Here is a 19,566-nt window from a genome sequence, read left to right on the forward strand (position 1 = left end):
GGGGGGTTGTGCGCTCCCTGTAAGCTGCCCCAGTTATTAATCTGGCTGCCGCCCGTTGTACCAGTTGGAGCTTCCGGGCCGTCTTCAAAGGCAACCCCACGTAGAGCGCGTTGCAGTAGTCCAAACGAGCTGTAACCAGAGCATGGACCACCGTGGCCAAGTCAGACCTCCCAAGGAACGGGCGCAGCTGGCGCACAAGTCTTAGTTGTGCAAAGGCTCCCCTGGCCACCGCCGAGACCTGGGGCTCTAGGCTCAGCGATGAGTCCAGGAGAACCCCCAGACTGCGAACCTGTGTCTTCAGGGGGAGTGCGACCCCGTCCAGCACAGGCTGTAACCCTATTCCCTGTTCAGCCCTGCGACTGACCAGGAGGACCTCTGTCTTGACTGGATTCAATTTCAATTTGTTAGCCCTCATCCAGTTCGACACAGCGGCCAGACACCGGTTCAGGACCTGAACAGCCTCCTTAGTGACAGGTGGGAAGGAGTGACAGAGCTGGACATCATCTGTGTACAGATGACACCACACCCCGAAACTCCGGATGATCTCTCCCAACGGCTTCATGTAGATGTTAAACAACATGGGAGACAATACAGAGCCCTGCGGGACCCCACAAGACAAGGGTTGTGGGGCCAAGCAGGTGTCCCCCAATGACACCATCTGGGAACGACCCTCCAGAAAGGACCAGAGCCACTGCAAAGCAGTACCCCCGAGCCCCATCCCGGCAAGGCGCCCCAGAAGGATACCGTGGTCAACGGTATCGAAGGCCGCTCAGAGGTCCAGCAGAACCAGCAGGGACACACTCCCCCTGTCCAGTGCCCGGCGTAATCATCGACTAAGGCGACCAAGGCTGTCTCGGTACCATGCCCCGGCCTGAAGCCAGACTGCCGGATCCAGATAATCGGTATCTAACAAGAATGCCTGGAGTTGTGCGGCCACCACACGTTCCACGACCTTGCCCAAAAAGGGGAGATTGGAAATAGGCCGATAGTTATCCAATTGAGTGGGGTCCAGTGATGGCTAGAATCCAAGATCTGCACATAATGTTCTGCATATGCAACAAATACTTTCCCTGTCTCACCAAAAAAATGGGAGGTTAGGATCTCTCCAGCATAGTATGCATGGAGCCTGAGTGAAAAGACATTCTGATCAATCATAGGGCACTCTGGATGCTGGTTAGTTATTTTTCACCTGTTCCTCATTCTCCATTAATTCTTTTATTATTTCAAATCCTGACTCATTCTGATAAATTATCTACAGTAAAGAATATGTGGTATTAAAAACTTTTCAGTACAAGTTGTTTAAAATCGAACAGCTCTTAGATTATGCACATCCATTTTTCATCGTTAACTTGTTTCTTGCCTATGCAAGTCACTCACTATTTTACTAAGTAGGTGCTCAAGTGTGCAGTGTTAGACAGTGAGAGCTACTGGCAGTAATTGTTGCAGATCAGTTGTAACCACCTAATTCAAACATTATTCTTCAAGCAGAATTGCATAGGAAATAGAAATCCAATGTACCAATTGTTTCAATCTCACTGGCAGAATATTGCTAGATCCAAGCCACTAACTGCAACTTCCTTCACTGTGAGACAATTGTTCTGGAAGCACATCCCACCCCCAATGGCAGCAATTATGATTTCATTCTGGTGCCACGTGAAAACGTGGCTTATAATCAAAGCTTTTGGGGACTAATTGATTTCCTTGTGGTTTCCAAGTAATTCCACCATGTTTCACCCAGCAGCTATTGAGAGCCCTTCCCACCATCTTTCCGCTAGCTATGGAGCAGGAGGAAAGCAGTCAGGAAGACACAGCATGTTTTATGTAATATTTATGTAATAATTATTTATCTTACATACATTGTAAGCCTGAGGGCAAATTAAAATATTGTAAGCTGCTCTGAGTGCCTTTGTAGCTGAGTAACAGTGTAAAAATTCTTTAAATACATAAATAAAAAGTTAACCTTTGTTTAAATGGTGGGTGTAAAAATCACTTCACAATCAGGCAGGGGGAATTCTTGTTATCCCCACTGCAACCACCAATAAACGTAAAACGCACAGAGCGATTTGACAGGGGGCGATACTTATTTCAGGATCCCAGCCACTGCCAACAATAAACACATATGTGTGTGCGTGCGCGCGTATGAGGCAAACAGGTGCTGAGGGGAGAGCGATGGCAGAAACCTCAAAAACTCTGTAGTAGTGCAGTTCACAATTCAAAGGCACTGTCTTTATTGAAAACAAAGAAATATTTATTTATGAATTCTTTGGCACTTACAAAGGTTCTCTTCTTCAGTTCCACTTGGTAATACACAATCTTTTCTTTTAACGATATATACCTCTTCTCAGCCTTTTTGACTGGGCATTTAAAACTCAAAGTTACTCTTCACTATGGTCAAACAGACTGAAACCTAGTCTCAACAGATACCTTATTCCTCTCAGTTCTACCTGAGAACTCAGACTTAAATTAGTCTCTTATTTCCCTCAACATATATTGGAAGCTACAAACATGAACATATACATCTTCCATCTAGCTCACTGGCTAGAAAACTGAACTAACTTTTAAAACATTCCCTCCTTTTTTTCCAGCTAGCTCCACCCCTTTCTCCTAGCCTCTCATAATAGATTCATTTCTACAGCAGTAGCTACATTACCATGGTGACACAATAACCAATCAGAAGTAGCTAACTCCTGCATACCTTTGCCATATAAACAACATTAAAATAACATAGACAAAAATCCCCATTAAACTAAGGTTTTCCGTTACAGTGGGCTTTATTTATAGTCAGGTTAAGTTATCTTTAATTGTTTAAAATACTAAATTGTGTTCAGTTGCTTAAATTGATTTTTACTTGTAAACTGCCCTATAATCCAGTGATTTAGGACATAATATAATCATTTAATTCATAAATAATGTATCACTAACCTGAGTTAGCTATTTTAAAATCAGAATAAAGCTAGAACGATACTTACCCTGTTTCCCTGAAAATAAGACATCCCCAAAAAATAAGACCTAGTAGAAGTTTTGCTGTATTGCTAAATATAAGGCCTCCCCCGAAAGTAAGACCTAGCAAAGTTTTTGTTTGGTAGCATGCGTGGCGCCCGCCAAACAAAACACCATAGCATGCAGGATTGGTATATGTACATAATTATTATTATTATTATTATTATTATTATTATTATTATTTTATTTTTATACCTCGCTTCCATCTCCCCAGAAGGACTCGGGGCGGCTTACAGTTGTATATGGAAATAATAGTAGTAACAAGAAATTCTTGACAGGAGTCACAGTTTGTCTGGTTTAGTTATGTTGGTTTGTGATGACAACTACTGTACAGTATAGAATAAATGTTCAATTTTTTTTTGTTCAACAATGAATATGAATTCTTCTTCATGGAAAAATAAGACATCCCCTGAAAATAAGACCTAGCGCATCTTTGGGAGTAAAAAATAATATAAGACACTGTCTTATTTTCGGGGAAACACGGTAGTAGCTAAGAGCTATGGCTATATAACATTATATGAAATACTGTGTTGCCATTCTGAAAACCACAATTTTCACACTGTGAAGTGTTTTTTTAAAAAAATTTTCTTTATGTTCAAAACAAAGCAGTGATTACATTTTTAAATTGCAAAGTAAATATGTCACTTTAGTCATAATACATTGCTAACATTAAATTGTGTTGATTTCTTCATAATTGTTCAAAGAAATGCTCCATACTATTACAACCAAGCTTCAACAAAAGTACCTTTGCACTTTGCAAGAACAGTTCTCGCACTAAATATACTATCAGAATATTAAATAAGCACTTACATTGATCTCCATGTGTCTAAACTGACAGACACTTCTAAAACATCGCCCCTCCTTCCAGAGAACACAAACTGTTTCATTTCCTAATGCAGCCTCACAGTGACGGAAGGGGCAATTGTTCCCCTATGGAAAATGAAAAAGAGAGAAAGAATCAAATTAAGAAGATTCAGAGTTTATTAAGAAGATTCAGTCTGAAAAGTCTGCATGAATAAATTCTCATGTCACAAGCCAAGCAATTTTCTTTTCTAACTTACTGCCTCTACTGCAAAAAATAAATAAATCCAAAAGCTCCTGTAACCCTCCCAGCAGATTTTAAAGTAAACGTAGTTGGACTGGATGACCCAACTCTATGATTCCATGAATTATTACTACCATGTTCCACTAGTAAATGCAATTTAATCAGGAATCACTATGGTAACTGGCTACTACAAAAACAAAAAAGGAAAACAAGCAACCAGTGATGAACCAAAGTAAGCTAAAAGACCGCATTTACCCAGGTAAAAATCTGTCATTACAACTGGCTGAATTTATGTGCAGCAAAAGCATGTACATTGCTGTACATTGTGAATGTCTTTCATACTAGGCTAGAGATGCTAGATTTCAGCATCAATTATGCCTACAAATAGTCTACCCACCCCCATAATAAAAGTTAGCATTTAAAAGAACGTCTGCATTATATACAATTTACTGAATCAAACAGGTCACACTGAAGTTGTAATAATGCAAATATAAGACAAGTTTGGAGGTAAGGTAAATACAAACCTTGCTACATGTGGAATAGTAATAAAAATAACAGTCATCTTTGTTGGACATGTTGAGTTGAATACCAGAAACTGGTAGCAGAATGACTTGATGGCAAATTGTATGTTTACTATCCTCTCAGTGCCAGCTGGCCACAGTTTGGTTTATTATGGCACAATCTTCTCTAGACTGACTCTGCTGGTATCTTCCTCACAATATGATCCTAGAAATAAACCGACAGGAATAAATCAAATGAAGCCTTCACATGAGCAAACATAAGTCATAAAACATTCCAGATAGCTAGCAATATTCCACTTCTATGTAGACTTGGTATTACTGACTCAGCTTCCCTTAAAAATGATTTCCTTATATTATCTATAACATGATACAAGTTAAAAAGGTGCACTAGCTCCCTGAAGGGTCACCCATTTCTTCCCATCCAAAAACATTATGCCACAAAATGCCTATTATGGCACCATTCACCACATTTTGGCCCCTTCCTGGTCGTTTTAGGTCCAGGAAAATCCTTTTCCTCCAATAGGATATGACACAGACGTCAAATTACTGATTATTAGATGTGTTACAAAAGAAACTTTCTGGGCCCAAAATGGACTACAGTACACAAACTTCGAAAAATTGTCCCCATACAGAGCATGGGAGAGAAGCAAAAATAATAATAAATAGAGTTGTTTCTTCCAAATGAGGCCTAAAAATTGACTTTGTGGTCATACAATCCCTATCCCCAATATTTACGATGTCAGAACCAAGGTCATAATGCTGTGATAATCTTTTTCTTGTTGACAATAGTTCAGAAAGGTTTTGGTTAGTAATTCTTGTTTTATTTTTTAATGTATTTTGTTTTCATGTAATTTGTCAATTTGTCAATGTTCCTTTGTTGGCTTTCAATGTTTGCCATGTGTTGAAAAGTGCCCTGAGTCCCTTCGGGGAGATAGGCTGATCTACAAATAATAATAATAATAATAATAATAATAATAATAATTATTATTATTATTATTATTATTATTATTATTATTATTATTAATTCCTATAATGTCACAGCTGGCTAAAAGGTGATTTGTGATCGAGGTATGTGCTAAACTCAATTTTCAGGGGGAAATCTCACAATGATTTAATTATTAGAGGAAACATAGCCACTGGTGAAACTACTAATTTAATTTAATTTAATTTTAGCAACTGCTGTGATCCTTTTCAAACTGCAGGTCATATAATGCAGCCCCCAAACCTTTACAAACCAATACTTTGTAAACTCAAAATACCTTGATCAACTCCTTCTTCAAATACTTCCAGGTATTTTTTCCCTGTAGATCGAATCAACACTCAGTCGATGAATTGATAATAAAGGAGTAGAAAAACTTTTCTTCCTCACATAGTCAAGGAAACATCCGTACTCAAAATTCAGAGATGAATAATAACTACTGGAGAAAGCAAGTCCATTTGAATGATCAGGAAGACTGGAGACAGTGAAGATTAATTGCCTCTTCAAAATAAACAGTTCATTTAAAGATGAACTTGTGTTTCAAAGTAGCTGCAAAGAAGATCCATCTTCTACAGCCAGATAATTTAGGGGTTGTTTACTTGTTTTTTTTTAAAATTTAAAACACAAAGTTTGAAATTCAGGTCTTCAAAAATCTCTTCACCTATTGGAAAAAAGAATAATCTTCCCCGACCTTCATTAACTGAAAGCAAAAAATACTTGAATGCATAAAATAGATTTGTATATACACATAATGTATACTTTCATAGCAATGTGTGGGTAATAAAAGGCTTTGTGACTAGAAAACACAACTTTGGAAACTCAAAATAGATTACAATTTTTTTCCACAAAAAATGCATTTTCATGCCAATTGTTTGAACAGTTATGAATAAAAATAGGTACATGCCAATTGAATATTCTGAAAGACATGATACATGCATGTTGTATACATTGTCTTATAAGAACTATTTTTAGACAGATTGGGTTGCAAATTTTTTTAGATGGAAAGCAACTGCACCACGCAGCACTTGTAAAAACAACAGGCTTGGCTGCATAAATCAAGAAACTGAACTGTTTGATTTTGCCTTCAAAAAGTTCATTTTTTTTCTCCCAAATATCCTATAAAGATGATCCTTTCTTCACTGCTTTTCAGTGAAGACTGAAAGGATATTTCAGAGCCAACTGATGTCTCTTTAGCCAAACAGTGACCAATTTGTTTAAAATGAAATTGAACAAAACATTCAAGAACACAAAGTCTTCATTAAAATATCCTTTGAATACATATACTTTCTTATAACTAAGGAATCAGAATTGCAACAAGGGCCAACATTTCTTTCTGGATAATTTGCTGAGTCATATTTCATCAACAAAGAAAAAAGTTGATGGTATTAAAAAAATAATCACCAGTTTAATTAAAAACAACAACAACATAAACTTACACATTTTAAAGAAATCTTTGTAGCACTCCTTTTTAAAAATGTAATCTTAGCTGTTATTACAGTAAATGATACTAGTGCTGCAAAAGGTAAAATCTGCACTCATCAGCAAGATTCACTAAAATTCATATTACCATTGTTTATCATACTTCCATTATTCCATTATCCTGTATTTTCAATCAAAATTTATTTTGTGTCTGATTTTGACAAAATAAAGTTTCTTATACTTGTCTTCTCATCCTATCAAACCAAGAGCAATAACCTTGCTACAGATGTGTAGCTTTGAGCTACATGGTCTAGGAGCTTTTGAGGAACCATGTGATTATCAGCTAACATTTAAGGGAAATACAATGATCCTTTAGTAATGTAAACAGAAAACAATTTAGGCCGAGCTTGGGAATTATGTGACTTCTCCAGACATTGTGGAACAAAGGATAAAGGATACTAGAGAGCAGCATTTTCATCTACACTTCAAACTATTCTGATCAGCAGCCATCAACGATAACAGCGTGCTTGTTGGGTGGCCAAAGTAATACACAAATGTACGGTAACTTTAAATTGAATATGAAATATACAGTTCTCAGGCTTATCTTAGAGTACCTGTTGAGTGTGATCAAAATCTGAACTGACTTGAAGTCTAGAGATCAAGAGATGTTACCGATCAGCTGCAGAAATCTATGACTTCTTGGCCCAATGCCAGTTAGGCTTATAGGCTTCCTGCATCAATATACATAGAAGGGTTTCTGTTAATCAACATACCTAAGAATTTTTCTTTGACTATTCATAAATCAAATTGGATCCGATAATTTCCTGTCATATACAATAAAAAAATCTGGAGTATCTCAATTCTCTGATTAGCCTTATGATTTGGGAAACAAGATTTGAAAGCAACACATACTCATATGCATACTGCCACAAAAAAACATTCACTTGTAACTTTTCTGTTCTCACTTTAGAGAAAATCAACAACAAGCTGCCAGTATCATTGTATGGAAATGCATTGCATGGGGAAATGATATGACAATGAATTCCTATTACTATTTTTTATAAGTCTTTGAAAGCAAAGGCATGCTGCAAAAATACCCAAAACTGCTGCAGGATGCTAAACATGTCAATCCAATAGTAAATTTGAGGAGGCTGGATTCAGAATATTTACAAGTAAAAGAAAAATCTGCTCCTGCTTGTGTAAGGGCATCAAAAAAAATTCTTTGCCTATCTGTATAAATGATCCTTATTAAAAAAACAGATACTTCTGTTCAATAGGTATTTTGGAAATAAGTATGGAAAAAATCCCAAATAATTGTTCTTTTGTTTTGATACAAAATACTGCTTCACCACTTCTGTAACAGTCATTTTGGAAATGTATTTCATGCAACTATGGCCTACTTCTGCCCAGGAAGATGGTTGAAATAGGGCAGCATCATCATTTACGAGACTGCTGAATTTGTCTTTTAACCTAGATGCGGTCAAGCTGCAACTTCCAGTAGCCTTGGCAGAATAACCAATGGCAAAAGAATGCTAGAACTTGATTACCAACCTCTGGACGGGCTTTGTTGTCCACCAGGTTTAGAATACTTTTGCAAACAGGAAATAGATAAGTACATGCAGCAAAACAAGTCTGAATGCCCTATGCAATTGGTTTTCCTCTTTAATCCGACCCCCTTTCCCACCATTTTTAACATTCACTCACTTTCAGCTGTGCTAGACTGGAGGAAACTATTTTCCTAACATTTTACTACTGAGATTCAAATGAATTACCTGTTCAAGCTTACTCCTGCACATATTGTACTTATGCCCAGGTTTTTAAGTAATTTATGTTTTTATGTTGTTTTATATTATAGTGTTATATTGTTTTTAATGTATGGGTTGTTTTAACTTATGTCTATGTTGGGCTCGTCCCCATGTGAGATGCCCTGAGTCCCCCTGGGGAGATGGAGGAGGGATACAAAAATAAAGTTATATTATTATTATTATTATTATATTACCTTAGGCTATTAAATATAACACAATAGGCGCCTAGTTTAGTCTTTTGAGTGGAGCCTCTCAAATCAACCACAAATGCCACCGGTAATGGAGTGGGACTACCAGAGGGTTATTTTAGTGTTTGCTTCTTTTGTTTTGTTTTTTTTACTAGTGTCTACATTTTAATTTTTTATAATGATTGGATTTAAGTTACATTTTTAAAAATCTAATTAAGATTAATTTTAAACTGCAAATGGCAGTGGAAATGAGGTGGAAATACAGGCAATCCCCCAGTTACGAACAAGATTTGTTCTTAAGTTGAATTCATATGTAAGGCAGAACAGGTACTTTTGTGTAACTCCAGACAAATGTATGTATGTACATGTGTGAATATATATTGTTAGCTTCTGATAGTACAGGGAAAGGTTAGCAACCCTGTGGTGTTTGTTTTACTGTCTGGGCCACTGTTCTGAAGATTTCACCTCACTTTCTGTCCCTGTGAGAACTGGATTTTGAATTTTTTTCCCTTCTTGTTAAAACAAGGATTGGTTTGGTTTTCTTTTCGTATCAGAAGCGACTTGAGAAACTGCAAGTCGCTTCAGGTGTGACAGAATTGGCTGTCTGCAAGGACATTACCCAGGGGATGCCAGGATGTTTGATGTTTTACCATTCTGTGGTAGATTTCTCTCATGTCCCCACATTCAAATGGAAGACCTTTGGTAATAAAGCTTCAGTAGAGACACCTTTTCCCCATGCTAACTATTTCAGGAGTGAATTTCTCTTCCAAGGTTTGGATTTCTCTCACATCTGGTTGTCTCAACCCTGTTCTTAAGTATGAGTCGTTTGTAGGTCAGATGTTTGTAACTTGGGGACTGCCTGTACTCCGAGGGGGGAATTATTTTGGCCCAGAAATCACGGATACGGGGATCTTTCCTCATTTTTCCGATCAATCGAGCCTACTCTCATAGGAGTGAACTCCACAGTTTACTGGTGCCAATGATCCCATTAGCAGGTGGAAATAATGCATATTTTCTGGACCAAAGGGGGAAAGCGAATCCAAAGAGGGCCCGAAAGGCGAGGGAGGGAAGCAGAGAGGCATCTTTTAACTGGCGAAGGAACCCGATTGACTGAGGGCGAGGAAATGACCCTGTTTAAGGAAACCGGAAGGTGAATCTGGGCAGGCCTCAGGAAGAAAAGACGACTAGGCCCATTACCCGGCCTCCAGGAAACCGCCGCCGCTGTGAGAAACGCCGCCAAAGACAAGGAAGCTGGTGGCTTCGGGATGGAAAGAGGTGGTCGGCCACCCGAGCGCAGGGATGTTACCAAAGCCCGAGAAGGAAAGGCCTCCTCGACGCCGCCTCGCCTCCTTCCGCCAAATACTGCGACAAACGACCAAATACTGCGAAAACCGCCCGATCCAAAACCACAACGGACTCCGAACCGCAACAGACTCCGCCCGGAACAAAGCCTCGCTGTTGAGTGAGAAGAGAGAGACCGTTGCCGCGTGACGTTATCACTTGAAGCAGCCTGCCATTATGACATGAACAAACGGCAACGTCATTTCCGCCCTTTAGCGGAAGCGCTTGGCCTACGTCGGGAAAACGTCAGTCGGCGCGCTCGCGAGGCAGGACGGAAGAGGCAGACAGACGGTGAGGCTTGGGCCTTGAGGAGTTTCTCGGCGGGATTTTTTTTTCAAGCACAGCTCCCGCAGCCATGGCCTACCGCGGGCAAGGGCAGAAAGTGCAGAAGGTGATGGTGCAGCCTATCGTATCCTTTCTTCGCTCGGGTGCCGACCAGGCTTGGGTCTCTCTCTCTCTCTCGCTCGGGGAAGAAGGGCCGGGCAGAGGCAGGCCAGGAGCGGCGTGGCTCTGGCTCGGCGGGAGGCCGGGGGATCGCCTGCCCGCAAAATTTGTGAAGGCGGGGAATGAGTCCCTTGTATCTTCCCGCTCAGATTTAAATAGGCGACATTTTGTGTTGTCGAAGGCTTTCTTGGCCTGAATCACTGGGTTGCTGTGAGTTTTTCGGCTGTATGGACATATTTCAGAAGCATTCTCTCCTGACGTTTCGCCTGCATTTATGGCAGGCATCCTCAGAGGTTGTGAGGTCTGTTGGAAACTAGTCAAGTGGGGTTTATATCAATCAGTCAATTTATTAATGCTCCAACCAATGGCCATATGCATTTACAGAAACAACATCAAACAAACATCTATACAAAACACTGCAAAATCCAACAATTAAAAGTAGGATGCAAGCAGGATAAAACAGAGCATGCAAAATATACATTGCAGCAACACAAGTGCAACATGTGCTGGAAACTGCACATTTATATGTCTGTGGCATGTCCAGCGTGGGAGAAGGAACTAGTGTCTGAGGCAGGTGTGAATATTGCAATTGGCCGCCTTGATTAGCATTGAATAACCTTGCAGCTTCAAGGTCTGGCTGCTTACTGCCTAGGGGAACCCTTTGTTGGGAGGTGTTAGCTGGCCCTGATTGATTCATGTCTAGAATTCCTCTGTTTTCTAAGGCCCCTTTCACACAGCTGAATAAAATCCCACATTTTCTCCTTTGAACTGGAATATATGGCAGTATGGACTCAGATAACCCAGTTCAAAGCAGATTGTGGGATTTTCTGCCTTGATATTCTGGGTTATATGGCTGTGTGGAGGGGCTCTATATGATGTTCTTTATTTACTGTCCTGATTTTAGAGTTTTTTGTTCAGTAGCCGGCTTTTTAATATTGGTAGCCAGAAATACTGGGCCACTCTTAACAACCACCATGTCAAACTACACAAAGAAGCAGTTGAAATCCACAAACGTGGACAATTTCAACGGAAAGGAGGAAAACATGAAAATGAACAAAATCTGGCTACCGGTATTAAAAAACTCTTAAAATCAGGATTGTAAATAAAGAGCAACACTCTGAAAACAGAGGAATTCCAGACATGAATCAATCAGGGCAAGCTAACACCTCCCAACAAAGAATTCCCCCAGGCAGTAAGCAGGCAGACCTTGAAGCTGAAAGGCTATTCAATGCTATTCAATCAAAATGGCCAATTGAAACATTCATACCTGCTTCAGACAAGAGTTCTTTCTCCAACCCTGAGCATTCCACAGATATATTAACCTCACTTAACTAGTTTCCAACATACCTCACCACCTCTGAGGATGCCTGCCATAGATGCAGGTGAAGCATCATGAAAGAATACTTCTGGAACATGGCCATACAGCCCAGAAAACTCACAGCAACCTAGACAACATTTATTTGTGTTTTTTGGCCCTCCTCAGAGGCCCCTTCACAGTTATAGTGGAATCATAGCGTTATAACTGTAGTGAGAATGGGGATGCATTGTGGATTTCATGCAGTTTGAGAACTGCCCTGGATCAATGCTGAGGAATTTGTGTAGTTAGATGAAGCAGCTGGTGATGGATTACGACCTGTTAGGATCACAACCTAATGGGGATTATGACCTGTTAGGATCATAACCTATTGGGTAGCAGAGTTTCAGGAGTGTTCCTTTAGTTTTTTTTAGTAATAGATGATCACTGGGCACATAGATATTTTGTTTCTATTCAGTGCTTTCACCTAGCAGTTCGAAAACATGCAAATGTGAGTAGATCAATAGGTATTGCTTCAGCAGGAAGATAATGGCACTCCATGCAGTCATGCCAGCCACATGACCTTGGAGGTATCTATGGACTCTTCGGCTTAGAAATGGAAATGAGCCCTCCAGACAGCGTTGAACTGTAACTCTGAGATCTCTTGAACATTGTCTGTATTGGCCAGGGAAACTGGTAGTTCTGATTCAACAATATCTGGAGGGTTTTATTTATTTATTTTATATACCACTCTTCTCCCCCATGGGGACCCAGAGCGGTCTTACACAATGGCAGAATTAAATGCCACATAGAATACAACATGTAGTAAAAACCAAACATAAAACACAAATAAGAGCCGATATCCAAATCAAAACAGTTAAAACCATGTGACTATTACAACAGGGTCTTCTGTGGGTCCTAGAAACATTTAAATAGGTGCTGTTTAAAAATGGCATTTGTATATACACTCTTGTATATATGACGCTCCATGCTATTATGCCGGCCACATGACTTTGGAGGTATCTACAGACAACACTGCTCTTCGGCCTGCTCTTTGGCTTAGAAATGGAGATGCACCAACTCCAAGAGTCGGACACGACTAGACAATGTCAGAGGAAAACGTTTACCTTTCTTTGATGCTTTCAGCAGACAAATATTCAAGCAGACTTCTTTAAAAGTAGTGTTTGTTTACTCATAACTTCATGTATTTAAAGGCACAAGAACATTTCTTGTCACATTAATCTTTAAAACGTTTCAGTTTGTATTTTTAACTTATCTTTAACAGTCTCTTCAAAACTATATTGTTCTGTACAGCTCTCTTTTATAATAGACTTTAAAAGAAAGTCAAGCCTCAATAGTTTTCTAACTTCCTACACTGGCATTTGACTGAAAACAGATTTCTGCCTTAACATCTTCTAACTCCTAACACTGGCTTCTGTACTCTAACAGACTCAATCCTCAATTGTCATTTCTAACTGTCATCCTTTTAAAACAAGATTCTAAACAGTCACTGAACCAGTCACGTGGTCTGCAGTCCCTCCCACTGCTTTAAGTACATAGAGCTAAGAAACTGCAAACCAAAGAAGACATACACTACAGTGAATAAACCAACACATTATAAAACAGACAAACATCAAATAGAGGAAGCTTGAGAAGGTTGCTATCTCCCACACAGGTGAACCTCGGCTCTCGGGTTTTGCCAACTCAAGGCCAGAAATCCTTCACAGAGACTTTTCCCTGCCTTTTGTTAACGTAGAACTGTGGGTTGTAATTTCCTTTGTTTTTAGCTTTATAAGCTGCCCAGAGAATTTCAGAGACATAACTATATTAATCTGCAATATCACTGTGCAAAGAGATCATGTAGCATCTACAATGCAAATGAGAAAGAAGACTCAGGGCAGGCATGGGCAAACTTTGGCCCTCCAGGTGTTTTGGACTTCAATTCCTCACTGTTAGGAATTGTGGGAGTTGAAGTCCAAAGCCCCTGGAGGATCGAAGTTTGCCCATTCCTAACTTATTATCAGGACTGAAGATTCTAGTGCAGATCCATCCATAGATCCTCAACTCGCAAAGTGATTGCTTTTGCGAGAATGTGTATGATTCTTATTTACTTTACTTTCTCTTCTTTGCTTTCCATGTTGGATTTGGCATAGGTGATGGACATGGTGATTATATTAAACAAAAGTAGCTTTAAAACGTAGTGCGACTATGTCAAAACGGATTTCCTAGAGTTCTCTTTGTGTAGGCATTTTGTTCCTTTTACGTCTGTATTTTTTTCTTAAGTCATTACTCACAGAACCTCATCTTCAGATACCTACAGAATGTAAGTGAACATATCAACTTTGATTTTTACCTTTAACAATGGATTTAAACAAATTGAGCTAATCAAGATACAGTACTAGATTTTATTCATGGGAATGACAATTCTATAAAAAAGCTATTTAAAATGCTCAGATTAATAAAGGTCTAGGCTCTAGTAATCTTATGTCATTTAATCTAAGTGATGTTCGTGAAGTTTTTCTGAAGTAAAAAAATCCTGGAAAGAATATGGGAAAGCACCCACATCCATATTTTGTTGGGAATGCTGTCACGTGTCTGTTTTTTTACTTTGCCAGGAAAAATACCTGATTTGTGAAAACCTGTTTAGAACAATTGTGAAAGTCGTTTCTGTAATATTTACTTTGCAGAGATCCAGAATTCAGGTGTGGTTGTATGAGCAAGTAAATATGCGAATAGAAGGCTGCATTATTGTGAGTACTAAAGTCTTTGTCTCTTATGAAATAAAAAAGCACCTTTACACTGAAATTTTACTTGAACTATTGCTTTAATTTTCAAGTGAGTTTCATATGTTACCATGTTAGGAAAGACAAACTAAGTGGTAATCACATTCTCAGAGTTACATAACCTTCCTTGCCCTCATCTTTTGTCATGGAGAGAAAAAGCTCCTTCCCTGCACTTGGAAGAGCATTTGGAAGGGAAATTCATATGTATTTACTAGGCTTGATCGATCCATGAAAAATTTGATTCTAAACTCGTTTCAAAACTAGAGGGGGCAGTTTTTCGTTTTTGTTGCTAATAACGAATTTGGCCCCCAAAATTTTTCGAAATTAACGAAAATTCGTTATTTTCTAAATTAATTCGTTAATGGCGGACGCGCATGCGCGGTGGCCCAAAAACAGCCCGAAGGGGGGGGGGGACTTAGGGGGCTCTCCCGCCCTCATTTTTTGAGTGATCTTCTTCAAACTTGGTACAGTGGTAGAACACATTTAACACTGATAGCTCACCAAAATGTGGAACGTTTCCCTTATCCTCTGATTTTTGGCAAATTTTCATAGCTTTTATAATAAACCATTTTTTAATAATTGCAGAAATCTGTTCCTGGTTTGAAAGTCTTATTTCCTGTTAAATTGGGTTGTCTTTACTGTGAAAGTCATTGTTCTACTTCAGAAACTTTGTTTTTGTGGCTGAAACTTTGTTAAATTGGTGTGTGTGTGATATATACTGTGTATAGTCCCTGCTTATGTGTGTGTGTGTGTGTGTGTGTGTGTGTGTGTGTGTGTGTGTGTGTGTGTGTGTGTATAGGTAAAGGTAAAGGTATCCCTTGACATTAAGTTCAGTCATGTCTGACTCTGGGGGTTGGTGCTCATCTCCATTTCTAAGCCCAAGAGCCAGTGTTGTCCATAGACACCTCCAAGGTCATGTGGCCGGCATGACTACATGGAGTGCCATTACCTTCCCAGAAACACCCAGAAAATGGGAATTCCAGACAGGAAACAATCAGGGCCAGCTAATACCTCCCAACAAAGGATTCCCCCAGGTAGGAAGCAGCCAGGCTTTGAAGCTGCAAGGCTATTCAATGCTAATCAAGGTGACCAATTGCAACATTCACACTTGCCTCCCACAGACAAGAGTTCTTTCTCCCACCCTGGACCTTCCACAGATATATAAACCCCACTTGCCTAGCTTCGCACAGACGTCAAAACCTCTATGTCTGCCACAGATGTGGGTGAAACGTCAGGAGAGAATGCTTCTGGCACATGGCCATAGAGCCCGGAATACATACCACAACAGTGTGATCCCGGCCATGAAAGCTTTTGACAACACAACCACAGTATCCATTCAAGTTCATGTAGCGTGGTATGGACTGGAGACCTGTATTGGGGGGAGGGAGGGTGCGAATCTGGGCCCCTGGGAGCAGCCGAGGACGGGCCTGGCCCACACCCCCTCGCATCCCGGGCCTCTTCCTCCTCACCGCCGGGCCCCTCTCGGTCTCTCCAGGCCTGAGCTGAGGCGAGGCGGCGGCGGCGGCCATTTCCCCCCTCCGTCTTCCTCCTCCTCCTCGGCCTCCTTCCCCCTCGCCCCCTCCCATTGGCTGAGCCTCCCATTGGCTGAGGGGCAAAAGGAAAGGAGTTTGGGTGATTTGCAAAAGCTTTTTTTTCTAAACGAAAAAAACGAAGAAATAAGAAAAAACGGCCTCTCGCGATTCGAAACCGCGATATCCAGACGTGTGGACAACCAAGGTTCTATATTGCTTCAAAACAAACGAAAATAACGAATTAATAACGGGTAACGGGAAAATCGAATTATTTGAGCAAGCCTAGCATTTACTGACTAATACACTATTGGATTTTTCCCCTTGTTATGTTTCCCTTAGTTTGGTTATTTTCTATTCTCACTGACAGGGATTTGATGAATATATGAATTTGGTTCTGGATGATGCAGAGGAGATTCACTCAAAGACAAAATCAAGAAAACAGCTGGGTAAGTCGCTTGCTTGATATTGGGCACTAAGCTTACTTCTCATTTCAAAATTAGTAAAAAGCCAGCATTGATCTTCATAAACTAAGTTAAAGTGTGGAGAAGAAATCCCGGCTCTGAGTGAATAGTAACATCATAAGGTTACATTAAGAACTACTGGAACATGTATGACAAATTCTTTTTTGGAGAAGTGGTTAGGTTTCTTTGATATAATCAAGACTTTGAATTTTGTAATATGTCGAGCTTTAAACTGGTTTTCAGAACTAAAATATTGTAAAATATTGTTGCACCACACATCAGAGATTGTTCTGTTACAGCAGAAGCTGACCCAAACAATGGCTCTCAGACTCTCAGAGCTTACTCCATGTTCAGCAAACCCAAAAGAAGCATCCATCCCCTATGCTCTCTCGGCTGTGTCAGACAAATCCCAAAAGAGCCGCTGGAAAGGCATCAGAAGTGGGCATTGCTTCCTTCACACACCTATGTTCCCAGTACGAACCTGTCTAGGCCCTGAGATCCACAGGAGAGAGGCCCTTCTATTGGTTCCACCTCCATTGCAAGCTCAATTGGTGGGAACGAGAGAGTGGGCCTTCTAGTTGGCTGCCTCTCAACTCTGGAACTGCCTGCCCAAGAAAGCCAGAATGGCCCCCTCCCTGCTATCCTCTTGATGGCAGGCTAAAACATTTTTATTCAGGAAAGTTTTTAAAGAAAGTGGTTTTAAAGATCAAGTTAAGGGGTGCTCTGGTTTGGTTTATATGAATAGGTTTTAATTGGTTTTATGGGTTTAAACTGTATAATTACATATATCTGTATGTAATTCTATTTTAATATTTGTATGTTTCTTAGGTTTTACATTGTATCAATATTATTATAAGCCTCTTTGAGTCTCTTTTTAGAGAGATATCGCAGAATACTACTACTACTACTACTACTACTAATAGAGAAGTTATAAAGATTTTGCCATCTTAGTCAATATTTTTATAACTTCTCTCTATTGGAGCCCCGGTGGCAAAGTGCGTTAAAGCACTGAGCTGCAGACCGAAAGGTCCCAGGTTCAAGCCCCAGGAGCGGCGTGAGCGGCCGCTGTTAGCTCCAGCTCCTGCCAACCTAGCAGTTCGAAAACATGCCAATGTGAGTAGATCAATAGGTACCGCTCCGGCGGGAAGGTGACGGCGCTCCATGCAGTCATGCCGGCCACATGACCTTGGAGGTGTCTACGGACAACGCCGGCTCTTCGGCTTAGAAATGGAGATGAGCACCAACCCCCAGAGTCACACATGACTGGACGTAACGTCAGGGGAAACCTTTACCTTTAGTCAATATTAGTGGTATCCATTATGTCACGGTATAGTGGATTGTATATTCAACTAAAAACTGAATGGAAATGTTAATAGAAAATAGATACTTCATATTCAGATAGGTCTAATGACCCTGTTTTCCATTTCAGGTCGAATCATGTTAAAAGGAGACAATATTACTCTTCTACAAAGTGTTTCTAACTAGAAGTTGCTATCTTAAACCTGTAACTCAGGCAAATTGTTATTTGAAACTTTAAACCTGCAGAAGAAAAACGTAATTGATGCTGTCACTTCCAATTTCTTCCTTGCTATTTTGAGAAGAGAGAAAAGAATGGAGCCAGTTTCTTTGTTCACACTAACATAATTGGGGGTGACATTTTTTTTTACATTTGCGTGGACTAGTAGTTGTTTATAAATAAACATTTTTGTTAATACATCTATTTTCCTTATTATCCCAAATAACACATGTCAAGGTATTTGCCAATTCTTTTAATGACACAGAAAAATAAATTGGTTTGCCCAGGTACACTATTAGAGAAACTTCTGTTAGAACAGACGTGATGAATGTGTGACTCTTGAGAATGTTGGACTTATGTTTACATGAATTCTAACCATCACAGCCAATAGTGAAATATGATGGGAATTGCAGTCAGACAGGATATAAAGTGCCACACTTTCCCACATGCCAGCTTTAGAAGATACAGGTGCTTAAGATAACAAAACCAAGCAGTTATCTATCTATGGAATGAGTAGTTTCTTGTCGGTGTTGAAAGAAATCTGATACTCTGTAAATTGAAGATTTGATTTATTTAACCATAATTTAGGGGAATGTATCTTGATGAATATCCATTAACTTCTTTCTGGTGGCTGAGATTTTATGAAGTGCAGTAAATGGCAACTGCGAAAGGAACTTAAATCAGGAAAAAATGCAATTCATTACTCATAATCCCAGACCAATTTTTGAAAGGCAAATGCAGCAATAGTTCTCCCATTGAGCTGCTTGTGGTTCCATATGTCTTTCCAAAGGTGTACAGTTTAGCCTTTTACAATGGGGATATCAAAAGAAAACTGAAAATTTTAGTTTGTTAAATTTCTTACCAGCTTTCTGAGAACCTGATTCTGAAATATGAATATTGCTAAATAACTGAAAGAAAGGGTATCCAACAACAGAAGTTAGATCCAAAAACATTTTAGTAATAAACCAAATAAAAAAATCTATCCCTAGATAAACGTCTCAGTGCTTATTAGATGTTCTTTAACATGTCATCTGTAAATCAGTTGCAAAAACTAACATAAAATTTAGAACGATAAAAGGAGCAGCTTATTTGCTCCTCAGTTGTTCTGATGGTATCAGAATTACTGCTCTTTTTTCATGCTAATTTCTACAAGGAAGGAAGTGTAGGCTGATTGTATGAAATCCTTTTGTGTTTGCACTGCTTCCATATGTAGTTATTGCACAAAACGTTGACACTTT

General features: G+C 39.6%; 2 protein-coding genes across 8 annotated transcripts in view; one reads left to right on the top strand and one right to left on the bottom strand.

The window, feature by feature from the left end:
* Positions 1–10,491, bottom strand: part of zc3h11a (zinc finger CCCH-type containing 11A) — a 37,194-nt gene extending 26,703 nt beyond the window's left edge. Inside the window, exons 1-5 of one of the 7 annotated variants that reach the window (XM_062978512.1) lie at positions 10,155–10,473; positions 7,579–7,695; positions 5,826–5,867; positions 4,570–4,771; positions 3,811–3,930 (exon numbers count right to left, since the gene is read on the bottom strand). In XM_062978512.1, coding sequence (XP_062834582.1) covers positions 3,811–3,930; positions 4,570–4,620 — 171 coding nt within the window. In that variant the 5' untranslated portion in view covers positions 4,621–4,771; positions 5,826–5,867; positions 7,579–7,695; positions 10,155–10,473. Of the gene's footprint in view, positions 1–3,810; positions 3,931–4,569; positions 4,772–5,825 lie in introns of all 7 variants that reach the window. The other 6 variants (XM_062978511.1, XM_008109666.3, XM_008109664.3 and 3 more) reach the window with 6 other exon arrangements.
* Positions 10,492–10,524: 33 nt separating this feature from the next.
* snrpe (small nuclear ribonucleoprotein polypeptide E) lies at positions 10,525–18,526 on the top strand. The gene is made up of 5 exons (XM_003220319.4): positions 10,525–10,707; positions 14,333–14,359; positions 14,724–14,786; positions 16,719–16,797; positions 18,242–18,526. Exons 1-5 carry the CDS (start codon positions 10,654–10,656, stop codon positions 18,295–18,297), a joined length of 279 nt encoding a protein of 92 aa, XP_003220367.1. The 5' UTR covers positions 10,525–10,653; the 3' UTR covers positions 18,298–18,526.
* The last annotated feature ends 1,040 nt before the right edge of the window (positions 18,527–19,566 follow it).

Source organism: Anolis carolinensis, chromosome 4 (assembly GCF_035594765.1).
Source record: "Anolis carolinensis isolate JA03-04 chromosome 4, rAnoCar3.1.pri, whole genome shotgun sequence".
Lineage (NCBI taxonomy): Eukaryota > Metazoa > Chordata > Lepidosauria > Squamata > Dactyloidae > Anolis > Anolis carolinensis.

What these genes read in the sequence shown, in the direction of transcription:
- snrpe (XM_003220319.4), top strand. Translation starts at nt 10,654, where the DNA reads ATGGCCTACCGCGGGCAAGGGCAGAAAGTGCAGAAGGTGATGGTGCAG. An exon ending in AGGTGATGGTGCAGCCTATC is followed by an intron (nt 10,708 to 14,332) that starts GTATCCTTTCTT and finishes CATTACTCACAG; the next exon opens with AACCTCATCTTCAGATACCT. An exon ending in TCTTCAGATACCTACAGAAT is followed by an intron (nt 14,360 to 14,723) that starts GTAAGTGAACAT and finishes TTTACTTTGCAG; the next exon opens with AGATCCAGAATTCAGGTGTG.